General features: G+C 38.6%; 1 protein-coding gene across 5 annotated transcripts in view; it reads left to right on the top strand.

The window, feature by feature from the left end:
- Positions 1-26,188, top strand: part of LOC127437146 (AP-3 complex subunit beta-2-like) — a 60,392-nt gene that overhangs the window by 13,771 nt on the left and 20,433 nt on the right. For all 5 annotated transcript variants that reach the window (XM_051691853.1, XM_051691854.1, XM_051691855.1 and 2 more), the window contains 14 exons: positions 6,356-6,431; positions 12,183-12,257; positions 12,523-12,618; positions 12,899-13,059; positions 14,352-14,418; positions 14,531-14,713; positions 22,734-22,910; positions 23,332-23,429; positions 23,903-23,957; positions 24,220-24,291; positions 24,442-24,504; positions 24,739-24,871; positions 24,962-25,071; positions 25,161-25,337. In XM_051691853.1, coding sequence (XP_051547813.1) covers positions 6,356-6,431; positions 12,183-12,257; positions 12,523-12,618; positions 12,899-13,059; positions 14,352-14,418; positions 14,531-14,713; positions 22,734-22,910; positions 23,332-23,429; positions 23,903-23,957; positions 24,220-24,291; positions 24,442-24,504; positions 24,739-24,871; positions 24,962-25,071; positions 25,161-25,337 — 1,543 coding nt within the window. The remainder of the gene's footprint in view (positions 1-6,355; positions 6,432-12,182; positions 12,258-12,522; positions 12,619-12,898; positions 13,060-14,351; positions 14,419-14,530; positions 14,714-22,733; positions 22,911-23,331; positions 23,430-23,902; positions 23,958-24,219; positions 24,292-24,441; positions 24,505-24,738; positions 24,872-24,961; positions 25,072-25,160; positions 25,338-26,188) is intronic.

Genomic DNA, 26,188 nt, shown 5'->3' on the forward strand with positions numbered 1-26,188 from the left:
GCTTCATCATCTTTCTGATGAAAGAGTCACGAGTCATAAAGACTACTTTTATTGTGCTTTTTTATGGTTAAATGCTGCGTAAATATTCTTCAAAGAACTTTTGTGTTCCCGTGTAAAAAACATACTGCATACAGGTTTGGAACAACATGAGGGTGAGTAAAAGATGACTGAATTTTCATTCCCTTCAATTTGGAGCTGATAGCTTTGGCTTCAACATGTCTGCTGAATCACCCCCGTTCATCCTCTTACATTGCTGTGATCACGACCCAGTGCCCGTGTGTGTGTGTGTGTGAGGGAACCAGAGCTGACAGGTTGCAGCCACACACAACTACCTTATTCTCATAGCAAAGCCTCAACTGCTCCATCATGACGGGTCACGCACACTCACACACACATACACAAGTGTCATTCCGAGCAGGAGGCATATTCACCGATGCATGGAAGGAAGTACCACCCCCGCTTTCTTACACACACATAGGAACACACTGTCTTAAAGGGATGGTTCACCCATAAATGAAAATTCTGTCATCATCCTTTTGAAGCATCTACATCACACACACACACACACACACACACACACACATGCTGATCATACTAAAGTCTAACAGTGTTTATATGGTGTAAATCTCCCCGCAGTTGCAGGCCTTCTCTGCACCTCATGGCTAATGAAAGTCACAGAGGGAATCTTTATTTGCGAGAGAAAGCGATAGATAGTTGTGCAGGGTGAGAGATGCTGGCAGCAAATCTATTCACCTGTTTTATTGCTGTATTTGTTGCTGTGGAAACCTTAGAGCAGGACCTGGGTGTATTGTGAGATATCATAGTCGTTTAATTCCAGCAACAGCGCCGTGACCGCCACTAGGGGAACGTTTTTAATTAGTGAATTGTGTTATCTCTGTCAGCTCATAATAGTTTAGTGTCATAGCTTTGAGTGGAACATGCTCTGCATTAAAGGAGGGGTTTCAATCAGGACAGACTCAGTCATATTGGCCTCAGTCATTCTAAACCCATTGTGATATATTGAATGGCTCGTCCCTTTCTTAATAGCCAATACCTTTTACTATTATATGTCACAGCCATGAACCGTGATTTACAACTTTCCTTCGAGTGCAACAGCGCCCACTTTTCCAGCCGTCTTGTTTCCAGAAGTATTTTTCACATTGATTTTTTCCATTAGGGATTTCATAAAATCCTTCATAAAAGAGTTCTTAGCTATGAGCCAAACCAACCAGCTCCGATACGAATCACAACATTACAAACTTTGATTTGAAGCAAAAAGTACTTGAAAATCAGACAAAAAGACAAATGTACAAGACTGTGCAATGAGGGTTCCATGAAACATTGAGATTGACATAAATTAAAAACTATGGAAAAATATATATTTATTGATTTAAATTTGTTGATTATAAGTATAGAATATACAGTATATTTCCATTTTATTACAAAATATTCAGATATATACAAATATATAAGTATTTTGAGAGTGTGGGGAGACCGACTCGACTTGCATCATTCACAGTGCATGATGTGAGTGGGCGATCACTGCATAGCTCTTTTGGTGCACTTTGTTTTTTTGTGCGATTCTCTGATTGGTGGACCTTTCTCTTCAGGATCATGAGTTGAAATAATGCAGACTGATTGCTTCAAAAGAAGCACATACCACTGATTAAAGGAATAGATCACCCAAAAATGAAAATTCTCTCATCATTTACTCTCTCTCATGCCATTCCAGATGTGTATGACTTTTTTTCTTCTGCAGAACATAATTGAAGATATTTAGAAGAAAATCTCAGCTCTGTTGGTCCTCACAATGCAAGTGAATGGTGGCCAGAACTCTGAAGGTCCAAATATCACATAAAGGTATCATAAAAGTAATCGATAGGACTCCAGTGTTTTAACCAATGTCTTCTAAAGCAATGGTTCCCAACCTGGGGTCCACGCGGGGGCGGCAGAGTTCACAGGGGGGGAGCGCGGAAGCTCAAATGCTTTGAGGCTCTCAGAGATCCATAAAATGCACGTTACCAGTAAGACAGTTTGTCAGCTTCCTCATCTAACGAAATGACACAAAGGAGCAAAATCTCATCATAAAAATAAAATAAAACTGTCCAAAGACCTCGACACCCTGGTAACTGTAATAGGAAAACTTAATGAAATGTCGCCCTACCAACCAGAGCCTCTTTTTTATAACTGCGGTAGAATGAAGCGCAATGGTTAACAACAGTTTTATTTAATAATTAACAAACGCACACACACATGTTGGTGCGGCTATCCTTATGAGGACTCTCCATAGACATAATGATTTTTATACTGTACGAACTATAGATTCTATCCCCTAAACCTAACCCTCACAAAAACTTTCTGCATTTTCACATGTTCAATTAAACATAATTTAGTATGTTTTTTTTAAGCGATATGAATTATGGGGACACTAAAAATGTCCTCATAAACCACATTTATAGCATAATACCCTTGTAATTACCAGTTTGGGGGGTGGGGACTTTCTTATATGTTAGTAGGAGCGGCTTCAAGGAAAAAAGGTTGGGAACCACTGTTCTGAAGCGATCTAATCAGTTTTGGGTAAGAACAAACCAAAATATAACTACCTTTTGAGAGATGAGAGAATTTTCAATTTTGGGTGACTATCCCTTTAACTTTCTCAGAGCTCACAGTAGGTCTGTCTTTAAAGTTATTGTTAAAAAATCAATTTGTCTAGGAAAAAAAAGGAATGGTATTTTTACTTCTGAAATCAGACTGTTGAAGATGATGACAGATGGTATTGGGGGAAGGGCATTCTCCTTCTAGAGAGCATTTTATTGGACAAAAATTTCATGAATGCAGGATGATTTATTGATTTATTGATTTTTTTCCCAAAAGAGAAAGACTATGCATATATCTGCTTCAAGATTCTTTAATCAACTTATAAGAGTACACTAGCAAATTGATGACCTCAAAGCTAATAGACCACAAAACTCCAATTTTAATTGCATGGGGTCTTTAAATCCAGGAATCAAAAAATAAACACATAAATGAAGGATTTAATCTGATTTGGGATTCTTTAAACCCAACTGCTATCTACTGCTGTTTATGTATATTTCAGTTGTGCTCAAAAGTTTGCATACCCTTGGAGAATTGGTAATGTATGTACCATTTTTAAAGAAAACATGAGTGAGCAGGCAAAACACATTTCTTTTATTTCTAATGGGATTCATATTCAACTGTAGGTTATAACAGAATGGCACAATCATAAAACAAAACATGGCAACAAATAAAAAAATGAAATGACCCCTGTTCAAAAGTCTGCATACCCTTAGTTCTTAATACTGTGTATTGCCCCCTTTAGCATCAATGACAGCGTGCAGTCTTTTGTAATAGTTGTCTATGAGGCCCCAAATTCTTGCAGGTGGTATAGCTGCCCATTCATCTTGGCAAAATGCCTCTAGGTCACGCAAAGTCTTTGATCGTCTTGCATGAATCGCACATTTGAGATCTCCCCAGAGTGGCTCGATGATATTAAGGTCAGGAGACTGTGATGGCCACTCCAGAACTTTCACCTTTTTCTGCTGTAACCACTGGAGGGTCAACTTGGCCTTGTGCTTAGGGTCATTGTCATGCTGGAAAGTCCAAGAGTGTCCCATGCGCAGCTTTCGTGCAGAAGAATGCAAATTGTCTGCCAGTATTTTCTGATAACATGCTGCATTCATCTTGCCATCAATTTTCACAAGATTCCCTGTGCCTTTAGAGCTCACACACCCCCAAACCATCAGTGAGCAACCACCATACTTCACAGTGGGGATGGTATTTCTCTCCAAACATAGTGCTTATGGTTGTGACCATAAAGCTCTATTTTGGTCTCGTCACTCCAAAGGTGTGTCAAGGTGTTGTCGGGCATATTGTAACCGGGCTTTTTTGTGGCATTGGTGCAGTAAAGGCTTCTTTCTGGCAACTCGACCATGCAGCTCATTTTTGTTCAAGTATCGTCGTATTGTGCTCCTTGAAACAACCACACCGTCTTTTTCCAGAGCAGCCTGTATTTCTCTTGAGGTTACCTGTGGGTTTTTCTTTGTATCCCAAACAATTCTTCTGGCAGTTGTGGCTGAAATCTTTCTTGGTCTACCTGACCTTGTCTTGGTATCAAGAGATCCCCGAATTTTCCACTTCTTAATAAGTGATTGAATAGTACTGAGCTAACAAACTCATTGACTATTTATACACAGACACTTATTACAATTTAAAAAGCCACAGGTGTGGGAAATTAAACTTTAATTGCCATTTAAACCTGTGTGTGTCACCTTGTGTGTCTGTAACAAGGCCAAACATTCAAGGGTATGTAAACTTTTGATCAGGGTCATTTGGGTGATTTCTGTTATCATTATTATTTAAAAAGGAGCCAAACAACTATGTGATAATAAATAGCTTCATATGATCACTATCCTTAAATAAAAGACAGTGTTTTTGCATGATCAGTCGTATTTTCAAAATCAATGCCAAAATTTCACAGTTTCTACCAGGTTATGCAAACCTTTGAGCACAACTGTATAATCATAATCATCAGCATAGAAGCAGACTTTTTTTACAAACCCAAAACTATATGTTCAGACTATGTACGTAAGTGGCATTTGATGCTAGATTTGTTCATTAAAGGGATAGTTCACCAAAAAATGAAAATTCTCTCATCATTTACTCATCCTCGTGATATCCCAGGTGTGTATGACTGTCTTCAGCACAACACATTTAAGAAAAACAAAAAAATATCTCAGCTCAGAAGGTCCTTAAAATGCAAGTGGATGGTGAAATGACTTTTGAAGCTCCAAAAAGAATAGACAGTCAGCATAATCGTCATCCATACGACTCTAGCGGTTAAATTAATGACTTCTAAAGAGATACGATTGATTTTGGTGTGAAAAAGATCAATATTTAAGTACTTTTTAACTATAATCCATCGCTTCCAGTAAGCTTCACGAGAGCACCGAGTTCACACGGTCTCTTGTGTGATGTCGCGTTGGCATGTTACGGACGTAATCTCACATTTTCCTCTTGGTTGAGATATCCAGGATAAGCACACAAACGCACTATTGTGAGTAAAGAAACAGATACAAATACAAATCTAAACCAAAACCAACGAAGCTTCTGTACAGCGGTCCTCCTACTCAATTGTAAATAGCGCTGCTCTTCTGGATGTGTCGCACATGCGTCAGTTCTCGTGTGTCTCACATGCATACTGCTGCTGACCGGAAGCGATGATTTATAGTTAAACATTTCTTAAATATTGATCTTTTTCACATCAAAAGTGATCGTATCGCTTTGAAGACATTAATTTAACTGCTCGAGTCATTTCGATGACGTTTATGCTGACTGTCTGTGATTTTTGGAGCTTCAAAAGTATGATCACCATCCAGTTGCATTTTAAGGACCTACTGAGCTGAGATATTTTTCAATTTTTCTTCAAATTTGTTCTGTTGAAGAAAGAAAGTGGGATATCATGAGGGTGAGTAAATGATGAGAGAATTTTCATTTTTGGGTGAACTATACCTTTAATTTGGTTTATTTAAGTATTTGTGTGTGTATATGTGTGAACAGATGTCGAACTCTTTACTTTAGCCCGGCCTGTGTGATCAATAGGGACAGAGAGATGAAAAGAGAAACAGATAGAGATAAATGTAGCTGATCTCTAGACATCCACATTCACCCAGCCTATCAAAACCCAACAGCCAGAAGACAGAGAGACTAAGACTAAGAGAGAAGAGAGAGAGAATGTTGAAAAGAGTTTGAAAGGCAACAAATCAGGTCACCACCTCTCTGTCATGACTTCCTCTTAAGAAGAGATACATCACCTGCCTGTTGCTAATGTGCTGGCGTGTGGATGTGGTTGCTTTAGCAACGCATATCTGTCTCAGAGACTCAGAAAGAGGGGTTTTGGCTTTAACTCTCTTTTCTAAAACTTTAGAAATTGAGCAAAATCTTGATTTGCTCTCAGTTTAATCTCATTGATGTCTAGCAGAAACAATTGAGGTCTCATTAAGAAAGAAACAAGATCTCTCATTGTTTTTCTGTTTTGCAGACACCATGTTTTGCTCTAAGGGTGTTTTTCCCCTTCATCTTCTGGTTGTCACTATGTTCTTTACACACATTCACATATTTGTGTGACTCCTTTGATGGAAGTCTGGTTCATTCTTCTAAACTCGTGAGCATCTGCAAGGCTCTTCAAGAGCCAAGATGAGTCTCTATGAATGATTCTTTCCAGTGCTTGAGTTCCTCTTTTGGTTTGTCTTTAAATGGACACCTTTCTTAGATTTCTTTAAGATAGAGAGCAGGAATGATTGATGAAATGTCTGTTTTTCTATTTCTTTTTCCTCAGAAATGATGACCTGAAGGAGATGCTGGACAGTAACAAAGACTCCCTGAAGCTGGAGGCCATGAAACGGATCGTAGCGGTGAGTTTTGATGTCTTTTTCTCGGATGTTTGGACTACTCCTACTAATTCTGCAGTATGCAGTATGGATACTATAGCATAGGCTACTACTGTTTGAACAATGCATGCTGTCTGCATATAGTGTGAACCCTTTAGGAGAGATTTGATTTGGAGGAAGAGTAGATATGTGCACTAAAGCGTTTGCATCAGTGTTCATCAGAATCTCTATTGTGTGCCTGCTCTTGTGTCCCAGCTAGATGTCCGGTTTGATTTGTAGTTAATTGAGTGACCGGGAAGCTTGATGCACAGCTGGGCTGGGAATCTGATCTCAGTTCTCATAGACTGGCTGTATATTAATGTCCCAGCAGCCTTTAAGAGATGCCACGGTTAGTTTTATAGCTGTAATGATGGAACACAAGCAGAGAACCGAACCACTAAACAGCAGCGGTCAGACATCACTAAATCAAACAGCTCACACATAACACAAACACACAGAAAACACAGAGTCAGTTTTATAAGTGTGTTGCTATGCAGTTGTTAAGGTGCTCTAGGTTGTTGCCAGCGCATTGTTATGTGATTCCTAAGATGTTCTGAGTGGTTCCAAGACGTCCTTGCTCATGCACACGCCACCACTATGCTAGGAAGTTCTGGGTGGTTGCCAAAATGTTTCTAGGTTGTTGCTTACTAGCACAAGTCATGAGAGCCTATGTTCTTTCTATGTTCTATAATATTAATTTCCCTACATTCAGCTCGGGATGAAAATCTTTGGGCACTTTTAGCTCCATGACTTTAGTAAGTAGTTTTGTTAAAACATTTTACACACTCTCACTAATATTATAAATTTGCATTCTAACAATGTCCAACAGGGTTTGTACAGAACATGCATAACAGGAGATTTGTCATTTTTTACATTTTCTTTTTCTCACTACAGTCTCATCTCAACTACTTTTCAAATTATGTATTGTGTTTAATATAATAACATGGTGGAAATGACATTTGTATGTATTTTAAATAAAATGCCAACTCCTTTGTCTCGGTAAGGCCGGTGCCACACTAGCAGACTCCAAACAACTCGATTTTGGTGAAGGGTGTCACACATGTAGACTGTTTTGCTGAGATCTTGCTCTCTTCAGTCGGCAGTATGACTCTTGCCGACACAAAATGGAGGGGTGACAAACATACCAACTCACCGCAACTCTCTCTCTCTGATTCCCCATCACGTGGAGCTCGCCGAAATAACAGGAGAACAGCGTGAGCATAAACAACTGCAATAGAGTGATTAAGGCCATTTTTAGACCCGTAGCTTGCTTGAATTTTTCCGAAATAGGGGCTAAAATAGTTACAATGTTGCATTTACTTCATGGTTCTGATTTACTTTCACAAGGTTACATTTTAAAATGGACCAAAACTGTAAAAAATCTGTTCTCACAGTCATGGAGCTCTCCCTCTCGTGCCCGCACACACACATTCACACAGAAAGAGTGAAGCCATGTTTTATCTGTCAAAACATTGCTGACGCCGTCCTACCTGTGCCTATTCTGCTGCTTTCCGAAAAAGAGAAGCCATCGTGAAGATCGACCTATATCTAAAATCGCCAAAAGTCTATATCCACATTTTCATGATGAATTATAGTGACAAGCTGACCTACAGATTTCTTCCCTGTCCAGGATTGTTTTTGTGTGGATCCGAGTGCATTTGCGGTGTTCATATATGCCTATATGAACTGAACCAAGGGAGAAAATGCACCAGGTTCTGAAACAAATACTTCAATCGAGCCAGGTGTGAAAACACCCTTAGGAAGTAATTATTGGAGTAACTTTACCTTTTGAAAGTGCGTGATTGTGTATTTATCCCCTCGAGGGTTGCTGTAGAATGCGTATATCAATATGCAGTAAAGAAGTTCAATAAAAACAGACTGTTGTGGCTCTGCTTTAGTGTTGGAAAAAAGGCAGGAAAAACGCTTGGTGACAGAATCACTTTAGATTACTATCAGCATTTGTGATGATATGCAGCCGAGTACGATGAAAATTTTCCATACTTGCAAACTAGTCGCCTTTCAGCGAAATTCGCTGTTTTGAATCCAAAATAGGTCATTCACGTGATTCGCGCAGATCCGATGAGTTTTTTTTATTTTTATTTTTTATTTTATTTTTTATTTTTTTATTGGGAGTGTCGGTGAAGTAGTATATACATGCATGTGAATGATTTGGTAAATTTCAGTGTTAGGTGAACAAGTATTTTTTCGGCCGATCGCGTCCGTGATAAGAGCAGCACAAGCATAGGTGGATGCGTGCATACCACCGCCTCTTGTTTGACAGACGCAGTGCATCTCTGAAGGGCTACGGGCAACAAGCGCTAATAATCACGTATCCAAACCAGGGGGAAAGTATTCTTACTGTTGCAGTGTATGGTGCAAAACAGATTTTATAACTGTTTTTGTGTCTTTAAATACTCAACATAATTCGTTGATACAGAACATGACTTTAAAATGTCGTAAAATTTCCACAATGTTTGCCTATTAGTAATGCACAAACTTGCTTTATGATGTCTATTTGAGTATCTATTATGTTCTTTACTGTCAGTTGTTGATAAAAAAAAAAAAAAAATACATTAATATCAATCAAATATAGCGCAAAACCGGCAAAGAAACAGTGCAGCGACTCTCTCGTCTATGGCTTCTCATTTCTAAAACTTTCCCTTTCCTTCGCTTCCTGTCAGCTCCCTCTTAGGACACAAGGAAAGATGCAAGGGTAAGAAAGAGGACAGAAGAATCTAAGTGAAATGTATTTGTAAAATGAAATGTCCCGCTCATTCAAGCGTCATTTCAGAGCGTTCCCTTTGCGCAGCTGCTTTAGCCTGCCGTTATGTTGTTCAAATTTCATTAATTGATATATTAAGAATAAATCCTAATAATTCAAGATGCACTATGACAATTACAGTTTGTTAAAACAGCAGTGAAACAGGAATTAGAACTATTGTGTCAGATGTGAAGGGGTAGAAGAATTTATGCGTGCGTCAGGTGCGATTGACACAAAAGATTTCCACATAGAATCAACCTGCGCATCCTCTCTCGAGCCTCTTCATAAAGCTTCCTCCGTCCTGATTTTAATTGTTTTTCATATAAACATGCACTAGATTAATTTGTGTGACAAGGTGGAGGGCGTGGAATCAGCTGATCAGCGGGAGAGCGAGATAAAAGGGAGCCGGAGGCGCCCGTTCGAGAGAGAGAGAGAGACGCACGCGGCCACGCTGCATGTGTGTCTGTGTTCGTTTATGTTGTTTTAAGTTCATTTATATCATTAAAGTTTATGGCGACTGCTTCTGAGACGTCAATCTGCGCATCTTATCACGTGGCTCGTTGTGCATGACACCGTGGGGACTCACAGCATGTGGAGGCTCATGCTACTTTCTGGGATCCATGCACAACTTACCACATGCCCCATTGAGAGCAGGAACCACTAATCGTGACTATGAGGAGGTTACCCCATGTGACTCTATCCTCTCTAGCAACCGGGCCAATTTGGTTGCTTAGGAGACCTGGCTGGAGTCACTCAGCACACCCTGGATTCGAACTCGCGACTCCAGTGGTGGTAGTCAGCGTCAATACTTGCTGAGCTACCCAGGCCCAGGTTGAACATGTTTTTTAAGGAATTTATTAATTTGAAATATTTGATGTAACACAATGACGTCATATTGTCATATTTTGTATGGTTAGAAAAAAAATATGCCCAAACAATTCCCTCATAATGGTGAAAAATGGCCCTAAAAACAACTCTAGGGGGCAAATGTTGCCCCTTAATAGAAAAGTTCATTTCTGACACTAGTCTAAATAGCCTCTTTTAGAAGTGCTTTAGCCAATTGTTACATAAATGCTATACATACTCAAGAAAATAATAATAATAAAAATGATTCTCTCAAAGTCACCAGAGTTTAATGCTTCGGTGTTGTTTTGCCAAAAAAAAAAAAAAAAAAGAAATTCTACAATAATGGTACACTTAAAATATGTTTTTAAATATAATAGAATAACAAAGAATAACATATGTTGATAGATGCATGTCACAAAAAAAATGACATTTTTGTCAAGTTTTTCAAAGTTTGCAGGTATAACTTTCAGATCAGCTTGACATCTTGCCAGTTCTTCAGGAAAAGAAGAAGCTCACTGGTCACTTGACAAGAACACAAGACCCTGCCTTGACGACAGAACGTTTTTTTTTTTTTCGAGCAAGTCTGATGTGCTTTTTTAGGTTTTGAAGTCATTAACTCAGCAGCAACTCCCAAAGGTCTAATGCACGCTTCTCTGGCTGGCGATTATGTTAATGAAGCTCACAACTGAAAATCATTGGGAAAATGTTCTTTGTTTTCTTCAAACACACACTTTTGTTGACTTGGTTAACAAGTACAGTAGCTTTGAAAAATATTTATTAGGGGCAAATTTGTTTGATGTGGTGAAATTGATGCCACAACTTTGGGACAATTTTTGAAAAATGTATATAAATAATTTCCTCACAATAAATATTTAAATTGTTTTTTGTTCATTTCACTCTTTATTTAGATTATTATAGTTTTAAACATGTAATAATTTGCAATTTCATAAGGGACAAGGCTGAAACAGAAATAAAAGTACCGAAAAAATAAATAAAAAAAATGATAGAAGTCAGGTAAAAAAAAGTTTCCAATTTAGTTTTAATGAGACTTTCATATATATATATATATTAGGGTTAGGGTTAGGGTTAACCCTTAAAATCTAAAAACTAACCAATGGGACATGAATGTGGCTGAAGTTGAAGAAATACCAAATGCACCAAATATTAAAACTTATAAGGAATTTGAACAAACCCACTAAGTATGAACAATAGTATAACAGTAATGCTTGCCTTAGCAAACACCACTAATGATTATTTACTATGAGATGTGTAATTATCTGACATGATAAACAGGCAGATGGCAGTAATTAAATTAAACTGGTTTCTCGGATTTTGCGGGGCAGTAAATGTCACTGTCGCTGTTTGTTTTGGGACTGAAGCATTGCCGCTCGCTGATCAACTGTGCATCAATTCATTTTCTATAGCGGGGGGGGAGCAATTTCAGCGAGCAGTTTGGAAATAGGACAGGAATGTGAGGTGTTTAATATTCATGAGCGGGTTTAGTATCTCTTTATTGTGAAGGATCATATCAGAACTGAAATATCTATTTCCCAGAGCTCAGAACCCACAGCCACCTGATACTGTTTCCATTCACACGAGAAGCAGGTGGAACCATCAGCAAGGAGACGATTCCTCCAGAACCGTTACAAACCCAAACTGCTGAAAGAGCAGATCAGATAAGAGATATGCTGCTCATATGAGACATGAGTTTACCATGGTTCCAAAACCACAGTACTGCCACAATACCTTATTGTAAGGGTTATGAGACTAATTTAATGTGTTTAATGTCATAATTATTATTATTAATACTTTTTTATGATGGAGAACAGCCTTAATAATGGCTAATTTATTTATAAATCAAGTCCCTAAGGGACTTTTAACAAAAGGTATTTGCAGTCTTTGTTTGGCCGAATTTAATTATTACTGAAGCTCAACAAGTATGAAATATTATGAGCAAAACACACACTAAAGTCCATAAAATTTTTTTTGATGCATATTATAATTTCTCCTTTCTTTAAACAAGAATTTCATGCATTAAAACTGAACACTGAATGGAAAATATAGATATTTAGAGGGACATTTCAGGCCTTTAGAATAAAAATGCTGTGTATGGATGTGTGTTTACACAGATGATCGCCCGAGGAAAAAACGCATCTGATCTCTTCCCTGCGGTGGTGAAGAACGTGGCCTGTAAGAACATCGAGGTAAGAGTTAAACAGGACGCTCACTGAGACGGAAAGCAGCTCAGAGCCACAGGAAGTCAGCTTTTCTGGGTGTTATTAAACTTTAATCTTGTATGAATTTGAAATGGCAATGTAAGTCTCCTCATTAATCATCATAAGTTCAAGTGCTGAGGTACAGTAAATCATTAGACACCACATTAGTGCTATATTCAACCCACTATGAGGTCGGTGTGTTGGATCTGTGTGTGTGTACTCTGATATACTGTATGTGTATGTTGTCTCTCAGGTGAAGAAGTTGGTGTATGTGTATCTCGTGCGGTACGCTGAAGAACAGCAGGATCTTGCTCTCTTGTCCATCTCAACTTTCCAAAGAGGATTAAAGGTCCTTATACACACAGCATACTGTTTTCATTGCACTATGACTTACGTACTATAGTATGGTGAGTATACAGTACTCATTGAACACTCAAACATGCTGTAATGGAGGAAACAGTGCTTGAATCTCACCTCTAGTGCTCAGATGAGGGAAATGCCAGTTAGTTCTGGTGTCTCTTTTATCTGCACCTAAAACTTAAGTTCATCCATAACAAATGTGACTGAATAAATGTTGTTTTCCCCTTTCTCTGTGTTTTGTCACTCCATCATTGTGACCTCTTACCCAGGACCCTAACCAGTTGATCCGTGCGAGCGCACTGCGTGTGCTGTCGAGCATTAGAGTGACCATCATTGTACCCATCATGATGTTAGCTATTAAAGAAGCAGCGTCTGACATGTCTCCATATGTTCGCAAGACCGCAGCTCATGCCATTCCCAAACTCCACAGGTACCCTGCCCAGAAATAACAAATGTTCTGTCTCAACGCAAACAGGGTTGCAAATAAAACTAATTCATACATTACAGGGCCTGACTGCCTAATTTATACAACGGACAAAGCCAAACTTTATTTCCCTGAACGAACTGAAGCTCCCTAAATGACCGAAGCCTGTGTTTATTCATCATTTTAAAGTTGGTTTGTTAAGGAAATAAATAAGTAAAGAATGTCAAGTCCAAACCATATTAGTGTTAACCAATCATCAACGCTCTTCAGCTAGGTGAGTTCTCCTGTGTCAAGAGTTTCAAGAATGTGCGTGAATAGGAGAAATGTCACCAAACAAATAACTTAACAGAATAAAAAAGTCAGTGCATTTCGTCATCATTTTTAGGCAAACTAAATATAGCCTGTTCATCTAGGAAGTATACATTAGCCTTATCAGTGAACTAACTAAAAGGAAAAATTATTACAAATTGTTCATGAAAACAGAAACAGTGTAGCTTTTACAACAACAAGCTATTTTTCCATCAAGATATTGAGTATTGGCGGAGGTTGGGGCCGGGCCATGATGTTGCACACCTGGCCCCTAATCAGGCTGATCAAGTCCGACAGGGATAAAGGTGACCGGAGGTGGCAGTTTGAGAGAGAGAGAGCTACAGGCAGCTGCCCTGTATGTGTTTGTGTTTGTCTTTCCCTCTCGGGCTTGATCAGCCTGATTAGAGGCCGGGTGTGCAGCATCACGGCCCGGCCCCGCCCTCCGCCCTGCCACAAGTAGAGTAACAAAACCTTACATCGCTGTTGTTTATGTCACATTGTAATGCACATGGGCGAGCTGAGGTGTTTATCAAAAACTGATTCACTGATTAATTTGGACTCAACTCTCAATAAATTTCCTATTCTTCTTTTTTGTTGCAATTTAAATATGTAGTGAAATAGTGCTTTTTATTACTACTTTATGCTTTCGATTCATATAGGTTTACATTTCATGCTGTCAATCTAAATTAGATCTTCATTGTTTTTGTGCAAGATAGGAGAAAGTATTTTGACATCCAAAAAAGAAATAAATGAAAACTTCCATACAAAGCCTTTAAATTATAATGTCTTACAGACACATATAAAAGTACTTTTCTTTTTTTTTGTCTCCTTAAGTAGCTTTAATGTTGTTAGCTCCTTTTTGTAACTTGTGGTGTAGCTAACTGCTTCTTCAAAAGCATTGCTTGATTGTACTGCTTTGAATTACGTGAAGCTAATACTTAAGTTTCAGAGTAGCGTTTTTAAACACTATTCTCTCCCCCTGTCTGCAGTCTGGATCCAGAACAGAAAGATCAATTGATCGAAGTCATTGAGAAGCTGTTGGCGGATAAAACCACAGTGAGTTATTAAATTGTTTCAGGTGGGTTTTTGATAAAAATCATCATTCCTGATTTGATGTTACATGTACAATGTGTGTGTGTGTGTGTGTGTGTGTGTGTGTGTGTTGTAGCTGGTAGCAGGCAGTGTGGTGATGGCGTTTGAGGAGGTATGTCCGGACCGCATTGACCTGATCCATAAGAACTATCGTAAGTTGTGCAACCTACTGATCGATGTGGAGGAATGGGGACAGGTGGTCATCATTAACATGCTAACGCGCTACGCCAGGACACAGTTCCTCAACCCCAACATTAACGTGAGTATCACACATCTGTGTGTGTATCGCAGGAGAGCTGGCCATTTTTAATTACACTTTTATTTCTGTTTCATTTACAGTTTGTCCATTCATTTTAGTCTAGTTTTTGTTACTTTTCATTCTGTGATTGGTAGAGTTCTCTAGTTTCAGTTTAGTTTTTTTTTAGTTTTTTCGTTTTAGATTTAGCATGTTGAGGAGCTTCCAAAGTTAACTAAGATATTTAGATATGTTACTTGCCATTCATTATAAATAATTATAGCAATTAACACATTTACATAAAGTGACTTTAAAAGTGTTTTATAGACCATTTTAAGGATGTAAACAATAGCAAAGGAATTAGAACCCTATTGGCCTGGGAGCACTTCTGGTATCATTAATTAATCCTTTAAATAAGGCTCTGAGTTAACATATTTTCTCAAAGAACATCAAACGTTTACCTGAAGTGACTTATCCAGACGTGTTGCTGATACTGAGCGTGTCTACACGAGAGAGGCGATGAAATTGTATCGTAGTTTAGATGCTTACAATTATTTCCTCATTGGAGAGACCGGGAATATTGGATCACTCCTATTATAAACAATGAAGCTGTTCAATGAAGCTGTGGACAAGGTAAGGATTTCTTTTTCTGGGGATAAAAGCGTCTGCTAAATGATTAAATAGTAAATTACTTGCGCAGCTTCATTCATTATAATGGGAGCGATCTATAGTCACTTTTATAGCTCTACTGATCAAACTTAAAATTTGTTGGCATATATTTTGTTCACCTACCACTGATAAGACACATGCTTAAGTTGTTATTACTGCACATATCCAGCTCTCGCTTCACTGCTGCGGTTAATGCGTCCAGTTGCAGTTACTTTTTCTGAGATCTAAACAATTTTATAATTAATTTCCATTAGTTACAGGCACCCAGGGAGCAACCATCCAACGAACAACGGCCTGGGTAGCTCAGAGGTAAAATACGCTGGGTTCCACCCCTGGAGTTCGCTAGCTTGCTAGTTCAAATCCCAGGGCATGTGGCTGGAGTAACATATTTTCTCAAAGAACATCAAACGTTTACCTGAAGTGACTTATCCAGACGTGTTGCTGATACTGAGCGTGTCTACACGAGAGAGGCGTAGACACTATAATGTGGGGCGTTCTCTGTGGGGCGCGTGGTGAGTTGAGCGTGGATGGTGTGAAGCCATCTCCATGGCGACGCGCTCAACAAGCCACGTGATAAGATGCGCGGGTTGACGGTCTCAGACGTGGAGGCAACTGGGATTCGTCCTCCACCACCCAGACTGAGGCAAATCACTACGCAACCACAAGGACTTAAAAGCACATTGGGAATTGGGCATTCCAAATTGGGAGAAAAAGGGGAAAAATCCAAAAAAAAAAAGACATTTTATGACAATCGTGTTAATGTTAGTAACGGTAATCGTGTTAAAGTCACTATGAATGAAGCGCCTCCCGCTGTTGTTTTGAATGAGTATGACAACAAGTAGGAAATGTTCAAACAAGTAGGAAAAAGACGTCACTTCCTTAAACCCACGAATAGTCCTTGAAATGGTCTATTCCAGGGCTTATCAATTGGCGGTTCGTGGGCCAAATCCGGCCCACCAATCATCTTTGTCTGGCCCTCCGACTGATTTTTTATAAAATTGCCCCACCATCTGAAATACCAGAGTGCTCTTTACAGAAAAATCAGCGTTCACAGACGCGAGCCTCAGCAATTAACAGTGAGTTATACCAGAGACTATTTAGCAGAGATTGACACTTCTATTTAAATGAATGGGAGAAATTGGAACACCCAACCAAGAAGCTCTGAATGCTCTTCTCTCGATCTTGAGTTCAATTTAAACCGCTGCACAATTTCACTTGGGTTTGGGCTGAAGTGCTATTTTAGCAATTCCACCAATTCACCAAATGTCTTTGTTCCTGGTTTAACTGGGCTCAACAAATTCCATAGTAGACTTCCGACAGAGCTTAACAAAATGGCTTTTTGCTTCGCTGCCTCTGTAATCTCATTTGCATCAAAGAAATGTTGCAGAATTTCACAATACTCTTCAAAAGACTGGGATTGACTATCAAATGGTGTAACAGTTCCTTCCATGCTGGCCATCTTCTTTCCAAGGCTCCAACCGGTACGGAATCTGATTTCCCACCTCAAAAAAACTTGTCTTTCAACAGTCGAAACTTCTTTTCACCTTCATTGCTTTTATCCTTGTGGCCAAATTGTAATAACTCGAGAGAGGTGTGCATGAAGATTAAGGAACATTTACTGAGTGATTCAAGCAGTAAGCACAATAACAATCAGTCATGAAACAGGTGGACTCTACACTGTTAAAATGCTCTTCTTCCCTGCTTTTAAGGCTAAGTTGAACTGCACTAGACTGCCCCCTACTGGTAATAAATATTCCCCCAACATACCCTTCACTCTTAAACATAGCGGTGTTCAATTTTGAGCTTTTTGGAGTCGACTCCGATTCCCGACTCCAGCCGTTGGAGTCAACGGAATCAACTCCTCGACATTTATTTTTAATCAGGATTGTGTCAAAATTAAGGGCCGTCACCAGGGGTGGCCATTAGTGGAAAATGCCTTCCCAAGTGACCTTTTTCACCCACCAAAATTGCTTGACAGGCATGAGTGTAAAATCAATGAAATTATTGAAATCATCATTCATTTTCACTGATGTATAATTCGCTCAATCAACTGCTTACTGTGTCTGATTGCTGCTCCATGATAAAGCTGAAGTTTTTCTGTAACTCCTGGTCAGTTTCTTCTATCCAAACCATAACCCTAACTGTAGAGAAGCTGACTCTACATGGCTTCCAAGCCAGTGGAAAAACATGCCTGATTCACTTCAATAATTATCAATAAGCATAGCATGGAGACGCAATCAAATAAGAAAATAACTAATTTGGACCATTGTTTTTAGTGGAATGTACAGTATGATATGTGAAATAGCTTTTTTATGGAATGTGGTGAAAATTTAAAAATGGCAGCTTTTTAAATGACAGTCTCGACCTCAACGAATTAAATAGCAGTGGGTTTAATTAAGATGTTTTGGTGGGGTCATTGCTTTGAATAATATCAAGTTTACCTGTATGTTTAAGAATATGGTGTTTACTATTCCATATCCTACTGGCGATGGCCCTGTGAAGATTGTAGTCTTTCTCGCACACTAAATGTAGTTTTTATTTTCTCTTAAGAGTTTTTAAAATATATGACATGAAGACATAAACTAAACTCTAGTCTAATATAGAGACATTGCGTAACTTTACATTAAAATAACCGGCAACAATGTCATTCCCTATTGCTGCTCATATCCAATTTTAAGAGGGAAAATAAATAGAAAAGTCTAGGTCGGAAATAATTTATTTCACTGTAGAATAGAAACTAGACAAATTGGAAAAATCCATTCCAACCACTGCCCCATGCATTGATGTAATACTACACAAAGTAGGCTGCCGAAAGTTTTCAAATCTGTCACACATCCTCTCTCTCTCTTATTATCTCTCACTCAAACGCACATGATGAATGAGAGTCCCACCAACCAACAGGTATTTGTAGAGGATGTGATTGTTTTTTAAGAACGGTAATTCATTGAGTTGAATCACGATGTCCTTTTCGTAAAGTTACAGAATCAAACAAAAGGATTGATTCCTGTGTTAGAGTCGGCTCCGATTCTGGGTTAAGTCAGAGTCGAGGAATCGACTCTTTTGGAGTCGATTTCACATCCCTACTTAAACATCACTCTACAACAATGGCCGACAGTGGACTGACTTGCTAGAAAGACTTTTGTTTAATAGTGCTCACTGGCACGTGCAACAGCATTCAGTCATCATCAGTTGTCCAGACCGCAATGCGTGTTTAAGCTTTTCTGGCGATAGTTTAATTACACTGCTTTGCTAAACATGGATTGCACCGTTTAGGGGAGCATTTGATCGCAATTTTTTCAATCAAATGTATTTATATAAATTGCTTAGTTGTGTTGAGTGCGGTCAAATCTACAGATGTAAAAAAATTATCGCCACAGTTGTAACAGAAATGTTGTCATCACATGTGCGCATCTCGGGCAACAAAAGATAAATCGATTATGAAAACCAACCGTTCAACAAAAATGTGCTGAAAGGTTTGCTTTTATTCACTATTCTTGAAGTGTCAAACGGGTGTGTCTCATCCGTTCAGGGTCGGTAGTGTTCGTAAAAACAGTCATACGTGAAACTGAACCTACAAATATCCTTATTATATTTGCTTCTATACAGCTGTGAGTCTATGGAGTTATATGTGTGCCACAATTATGCACGTGCAAAATTATATTTTGAGCGCAGTATATTTTGTGAGCACAAAAATGTTCTGTTAGCACAAAATTATACTTTGAGCTTGCAAGATTTTATTTTGAGCACACAAAAATGTCCTGTGCACGCAAGATGATATTTTGAGCTCACAAAAAGGTATTTTGCATGCGCATTTTGTAAAGCAATGTATCTTCTGGCAAAGATGAATTCACTTTGAGCAAACAAAAATCTATTTTGCAATTTGAATGTGAATTTGCACAGAATTCTGAAATGTATATATATAACTCCACTGTTTTTTGCCTGTGCAAGATCTCACATGCTCTCTCCCCTACCCACTCTGTGTGCTTATAACTTAAAAAGTTAGAACATGCAAATTGAATGAACGCTTGGACGGCACAAACGTTTTAGATGGTCCCTTACGCTCCAAATGAACCGTGAGACCATAGATGAACATCGTACCTAAAACTAACATTTCCCGCTCGCTGTTTTTACTCTCTGTGTTATAAAGTTTCCTGTTACTGTTTTCCCGAGAGAGAAAACACTCCAAATAATTTAGTTTTTCAGTCAGTGACCTTTTGGCATGGATTTTGATATAATCAGTGATGCAATCCTGAAGAAAGGACTAGGTCTCATTCACACAGCAAGTCAGGTGAGAAGCTATGGTACCTACCCTTTCCGTTTCGACTGAATTGCTGTTGTGTTTTCTAACTTGTTGTTTTGTTTCAGGATTTGGTGTTCTGTTTTCAGATTTGCTCTTTTGTTTTCGGATTTGCTGTTGTGTTTTATGATTTGTTGATGTGTTTCTGAATTATTGATTCGTCTTTGAATTTGCCATTGTGTTTTTAGATTTGTTGTTTTGTTTTGCACATCACGGCCACTGTAATATTCTGAGAGAGCAGTTTATTAAAATAAAAGTGACCAGATTACAACAACTGAATCTTCTTCTTTTTGTTATTATTATATGAAATATTATTTTCTTTAATAACATGTTATTTAGTCCACCTTCTTTAGTGTCCTCTCCTATTTTCTTTGAAAGCCTTGTGTATTATAAATATTATGAATATTATAAATATTGCCTAAATTAACATCTATTCTTGATAATAATTTAGAAAAGTTGTTTGTTTGCATTTCAAAGCTGTGGGTATCTTGAAATGTTCAGTATGCTGTTTTTAGTTTATGCATTCTACCACAACCCCTCTGGCAAAATTGATTAATGAGAAGAAATGGAAGAAAAGGAAAAGAGGCTAATTATGTCTCTGTCATAGTTTGGGGTAAATTAAATGTATTGTATATTGAACCTCAAGACTGCAAGAAGTTTTAAAAAATAGAAATAAATCCTTAGCATTGCATGATCCCAGGCTGCTATATTTTGAAAAACTTACATTACAGTAAGTTAAGCCTTACAGTATTCCTGGTATGTCTACAGTCTATGGGTGTAACAGTATAAGGATGGGCAAGGAGGAGGCGGGAACCGGCTGAACAGTAAACATAAACTTTAATGGTAAACTTAAAACCAACATAAACAAACGTGCAACGCGGCCGCATGCGTCTCTCTCTCTCTCTCAAATCGGCGTCTCTGGCCGCCCCTTTATCTTGCTCTCCCGCTGATCAGTTGATTCAGCGCCGGCCGTGCTCCATCACGGCCCGGCCACGCCCTCCTCCTCGTCACACTCCTCCCCCGCCCGATTCAGGCCGGGGCGCCACCAGTCTGACGAACCCCCCCACACCATCTCTGGGGGGAGACGCTGCCCTTTCGGCCGTTCTGTCAGCTGGTGCCCACCCTGCCTCTTGTGAACCTGGGGGGAGAGACGAGGGGAGGCATGAGGAGAGGGAAAGGGCGAGCGGAGACACACAGAGAGAGAGAGGAGAGTGAGAAGAACTTGCTCGGCGGCTCCCGGATGCGATGTCACCCTTTCCTCAACCGCTCCTCTGCCCTGTGGCGGACGCCAGCTCGCGCCTCCCCAAGCGGATGGCAGCGAGTCCTCCGGCCCCTGGCAGATAGCCGCGGCTGCTCTCCTGGTGGATGGCAGCGGCAAGGACTCCGCGACAGCGCATCCCTCTTCCCTCCTGGGTTTCAGCACCACTGTAACAGTATAAGGACGGGCAAGGAGGAGGCGGGTGCAGCGCAGCCGCGTGCATACCTCTCTCTCGTACCGGCGTCTCCGGCCGCCCATTTATCGCACTCTACCGCTGATCAGCTGATTCAGTGCCAGCCATGCTCCATCACGGCCCGGCCACACCCTCCTCATCATCACAATGGGGTAAAAATCTTTTGTAATGATAAATGCATACAGTATATAAAGTGTGTACTGAGCATTGTGCCTGTTGGCTCTTCTGCTACATTTACACTGAGATGTTCATGTTTGCTCTAGCTACCTCAACTGTCCAATCGCAGAGTGCTTGTAAGCAGCTTCTAATAGCCAATCCTGATGTAGGAGGCGGGACTTGTCGAAATACGGTTGGAAATGCAAACGAATAGTCAAAAGTTCTGAGCGCACACAGAGGGCATACGAGGAGAGAGAACAAGTGACATCTTGTACACGCAAAAAAAGTATTAATCTTTGCAAGAAGATACATTGCTTTACAAAACTGAGTTCAAGCGCATACAAAAAAACTTTTTGTGCGCTCAAAATATCATCTTGTGCGCGCAAAACATTTTTGTGCGCTCAAAATATCAACATGCACGCTCAAAACATTATCTTAAGTGCACAGGACATTTTGTGTGTTCAAAATATCATTTTGCATGCTCAAAATACAATTTTGCGTGCGTAGAATTTTGGCACATATATAACTCCATATGAATCAGCCCTCTCAATCAGGAACAGCATCAACTCAGTTTGTTCTTCTTTTGCCAGTGATTATCTGAACAAATTTGAGACTCCTGCACTGGCTATTGTGTGCAAATTCACAATATTTGCAGGACTAATTTTCTTTACTTAACAGGATGATAGTTTATAGAGAAAATGGAAGAATAGACATTTTATCTCTCTTTTATTTTTTTTTTTTTTAATGCATTCTTAAGTAAACATGACATTTCTATATGACCATTGTTTTCATATGTGGGTTGATATTGTGAAAGGGCTTTAGCAGATCTAAATGTTTCTCCTCAGGTTTCATAATTTGTAAACAATAGCGCTAAAATGCTAAAATTATTATTATGTTTTTTGTTGTTTGTTTTTATTTATTTTTTTTCAAAGTAAAATTGATTAAAAATGATTTGTTAGTTAAGAGTATAAGTCATGTTTATTTTTCAGCCAGATCTTATGAAGGAATTTATGGCCAGACCTTAAATATCTATAATTCAGTATTTAACACCTATAATTCAATATACAGTATACCCTGTGACTATTTTAATATGAATAAATGCACAGTATTAAAGGTGTCTTTTTAAGTAACATGTTACTTGCAATGAAAGTGCTAGCTAAGATTAATACTGAAAAATTGTTTGGCCCCCACAAAGTTTTCATCTGGCCCCCCCTGGTCTATTCTGTTCAGTTTGATTTCTAAAACCTGATCAGAATAATTCATGTTTTATGAAAGAGAGTTTTAAAGGTTGCAGATTTTATAATACACAATTTATGAAAAAATCAATTTGTATTTTAGTTAGATTTGATACCATAAAAATGCATTTTAATTTAGCATTTTAATCTAATTACTGTTATTTTTTAAATGTAGTTGTAGTTTTAGTTTACGGCAGTAACCGTGTGTGTGTGCGTGTGTGTGTGTGTGCTTGTAGGAGTCTCTGTTAGAGGAGAGTGGTGAGAAGTCGTTCTACGCATCTGATGATGAGGAGGATGAAGATAAGAAGGCAGAGGCAGCTGTTCTAGCCAAGAGGAAGCCATACGTGATGGACCCTGATCACAGACTCCTCCTAAGAAACACCAAACCACTGCTGCAGAGTCGCAACGCTGCTGTGAGTCTCGCGCACATACTGACACAGGCTACTGCTACAATCATCGCTTGAATAATTATTTTTATTCATATACATTATGTAATTATTATTTATGTAAAATTATTAATAATTATTAGTATTATTTTTATAAGATAATTGTTTTGAGAATTATTATCTTTTATTAAATTATTATTATTATTAATTCAATAGCCACTTTTACACAAAATAAAAAAGTCATTTTATTTGTATTTAATTTTTTTGGGAGTATTTTTTTGGTTTTAGTTTAATTTAGTTTTTGTGCCATGAAAATTTATTTTAGTTTAGTTTCCGCTATCTCAATTATTAGGTTATTTTTTATTTCAGTTTTTCCAGTGTCCATTATTTTTATTGCAGTTTACAAAAATGTTTTCATTTGGTTTTTGGTTGTTTTCTGTGTCTGTAGGTGGTGATGGCAGTAGCACAGCTGTACTTTCATTTGGCTCCTAAGGCAGAAGTGGGCGTTATTGCTAAGGCTTTGGTCAGGTTAATGCGTAGCCACAGGTTAGTAATTAATCACTTACTTATTTAAAATAAATACACACACAAAACTAGAACACATTAACACCATCTCTGAAATAATCAGTGAAAATCCCATTGGTGAGTTTTTTGTCTTCGAGTGACAGCTGGAAGTCTTCTGTTTGGTGGTGTAAAGCTGTGCATAGGATGATGACATCAAAAGGCGTTAGATGACGATACTGCAGTTTTCAGGCAGAGTTTGGCATTAGTTGCATTAGAAGCTCAAATTGTAAACATCATCCATTATTCAGATCCTTCTTTTGATTTAGCCTCTTTTCACACCCACTTTAAAAATATTCACCTTTTTTCAGCCATAAACATTTTTTTTTTTCTGTAGGATACACACTGGATCTCACGAAGAGAGGATGATGCATTTGTACTGTTTTGAATTCTTAGCATCTTCTGACATATTTTACTCTTTTGTCCGTGACTTTGCCATGTGTTCTGTGTCTCTGTAGTGAAGTGCAGTATGTCGTGCTTCAAAACGTCGCCACGATGAGCATCAAGAGACGGGTGAGCGATTTCCACACAACAGTCGAATACAGTTCATGATAGATTATGAGTCATAATTCGAACAGACAAACATCACATTTCTCTGTCCTGGAAATATTTTGTGAGCTAGATTTAGTTATTGAAAAGTGAAAAAAGAAATAAAAGAATAGAAAAATAGATCAATAATAAAAAAAAAATTCTATGCAGACAGAGTTTGTAAGCTGTTCAGTACAGTACCGTAATGTACAGCTCTGGTTTTTCAATAGCTGTTTTTCTCTTTTAGGGAATGTTTGAGCCGTATCTGAAGAGTTTTTATATCCGTTCCACGGACCCCACACAGATCAAAATACTGAAGGTGAACCATAGAATCACATTTGGCTTCCAAACATTATTTTATTCCTTTGTTATCAAATAACTTTACTTAGGAGTAAACGTTCAGACATTTAAAAGTTTAAACTGCATTTTAAAGTTGGACTGATGATTTTATTTTCTGTTATGAACGTAGCTGGAAGTTTTGACTAATTTGGCTAATGAGACGAATATATCCACCATCCTGAGAGAATTTCAGGTACCATTTTACATGCGCTTTTATTATGGTGTGTTTAAAGGTGTTATTTTGCAATCAGATATGTATTATTAGAATGTATAATGATATTTTGTATTGTACGTAGTATTTTGTATTGTATTGTATGCCATGTATTAAGATTTACATGTATGATGAATTAGGGTATATTTCTATTTATGTGTTGTAGACATATATTGGAAGTATGGAAAAGGATATATTTCTCTATTTGTCTTCTAGACATATATTAAGAGTATGGATAAAGACTTTGTGGCAGCCAGCATTCAGGCCATCGGTCGCTGTGCTACAAACATCGGTGAGGTCAGAGACACCTGTCTGAATGGCCTCGTACAGCTGCTGTCCAGCAGAGACGGTGAGAGCATGTGAGTGTGTGTTTTACACAGTTAAGGGGTGTTTGCGCAGGACGCCATCTTATATTGCATTGGTGTGTGCGTGTTTTCAGAATTAGTTGTAGCTGAATCAGTGGTTGTGATCAAAAAGCTTCTGCAGATGCAGCCTGAGCAGCACAGTGACATCATCAAACACATGGCCAAACTCATCTACAACATTCAGGTAACGTTCTCATCCAAACCAAACACTTAAACACACTCTTATCTAGTTCAGAGCGGTCTGTAGTTCTGATTGTCTGTCTTGTATGTCAGGTACCGATGGCCCGAGCCAGTATCCTGTGGTTGATCGGAGAGTACTGTGAGCACGTTCCCAAAATTGCCCCGGATGTGCTTCGAAAGATGTCCAAAACCTTCAACAACGAGGAGGACATTGTCAAACTGCAGATTATCAACCTGGCCGCCAAACTGTACCTTACGAACTCCAAACAGGTGATCAAACATAACTTAACACTGAGAAGAACCTACTGGTAATCTGAGTGTGCTGTCCATGGTGCTGAAATACGTGGTCACACAGTTTAACAAGGAAACCTCACTTTAGCAACATTTCACTGTGCACCACCAAACGTATCTCAATGGCCATTTTCATGATGCGACATTTGTAATTACTATAGTTAGAACGAACAGTATGATCAGATGGTTTATTTTTTATTTTTAATGATCAAGTTTCACAACAAACATGAGGCTATAAGGTACTTGAAGCACTGAAGATATCGCTTTGGTACAGAAACGTTTGCTTTTTTGTGCATGTTTTCACTTGTGCACCAAACACTCGGTTAAATTAATTTGATCTTGGAATTTAGAATTCTTTGTAGCTGCAATTTGCCTAAGTGTGCAGATTAATTTTTTTTCCTGCTTATTTATTCATATGTATTCCACGTACCCAGTTACCATTAAAGGAATGTTCCAGGTTCAATACAAAGTTAAGCTCAATCGACAGCATTTGTGGTATAAATTTGATTACCAAAAAAAAAAAAAAAATGTATAAAGCAAAAGTCTGGGTTACAGTGAGGCACATACAATGGAAGTGAATGGGGCCAGTCCAAAAACATTCAAATACATGCCGTTTGAAAAGTAGAGCTACAAGACATAAACATTATACGTGCTAATATGATTTTAGTGTGATAAAATCACTTGCTAATATTTTCTGTGTAAAGTTACACCTGATATTACATGTTGTTTTCATGAAGACATAACGCCAGCGAACCCTGTAATCTGGTTAATGGCATAACAGCTGTAAAACCCTGATTTTTATCACACAATAATCTAGGTATGGGACGATA

The sequence above is a fragment of the Myxocyprinus asiaticus genome, chromosome 48 (assembly GCF_019703515.2).
Source record: "Myxocyprinus asiaticus isolate MX2 ecotype Aquarium Trade chromosome 48, UBuf_Myxa_2, whole genome shotgun sequence".
Classification (NCBI taxonomy): domain Eukaryota; kingdom Metazoa; phylum Chordata; class Actinopteri; order Cypriniformes; family Catostomidae; genus Myxocyprinus; species Myxocyprinus asiaticus.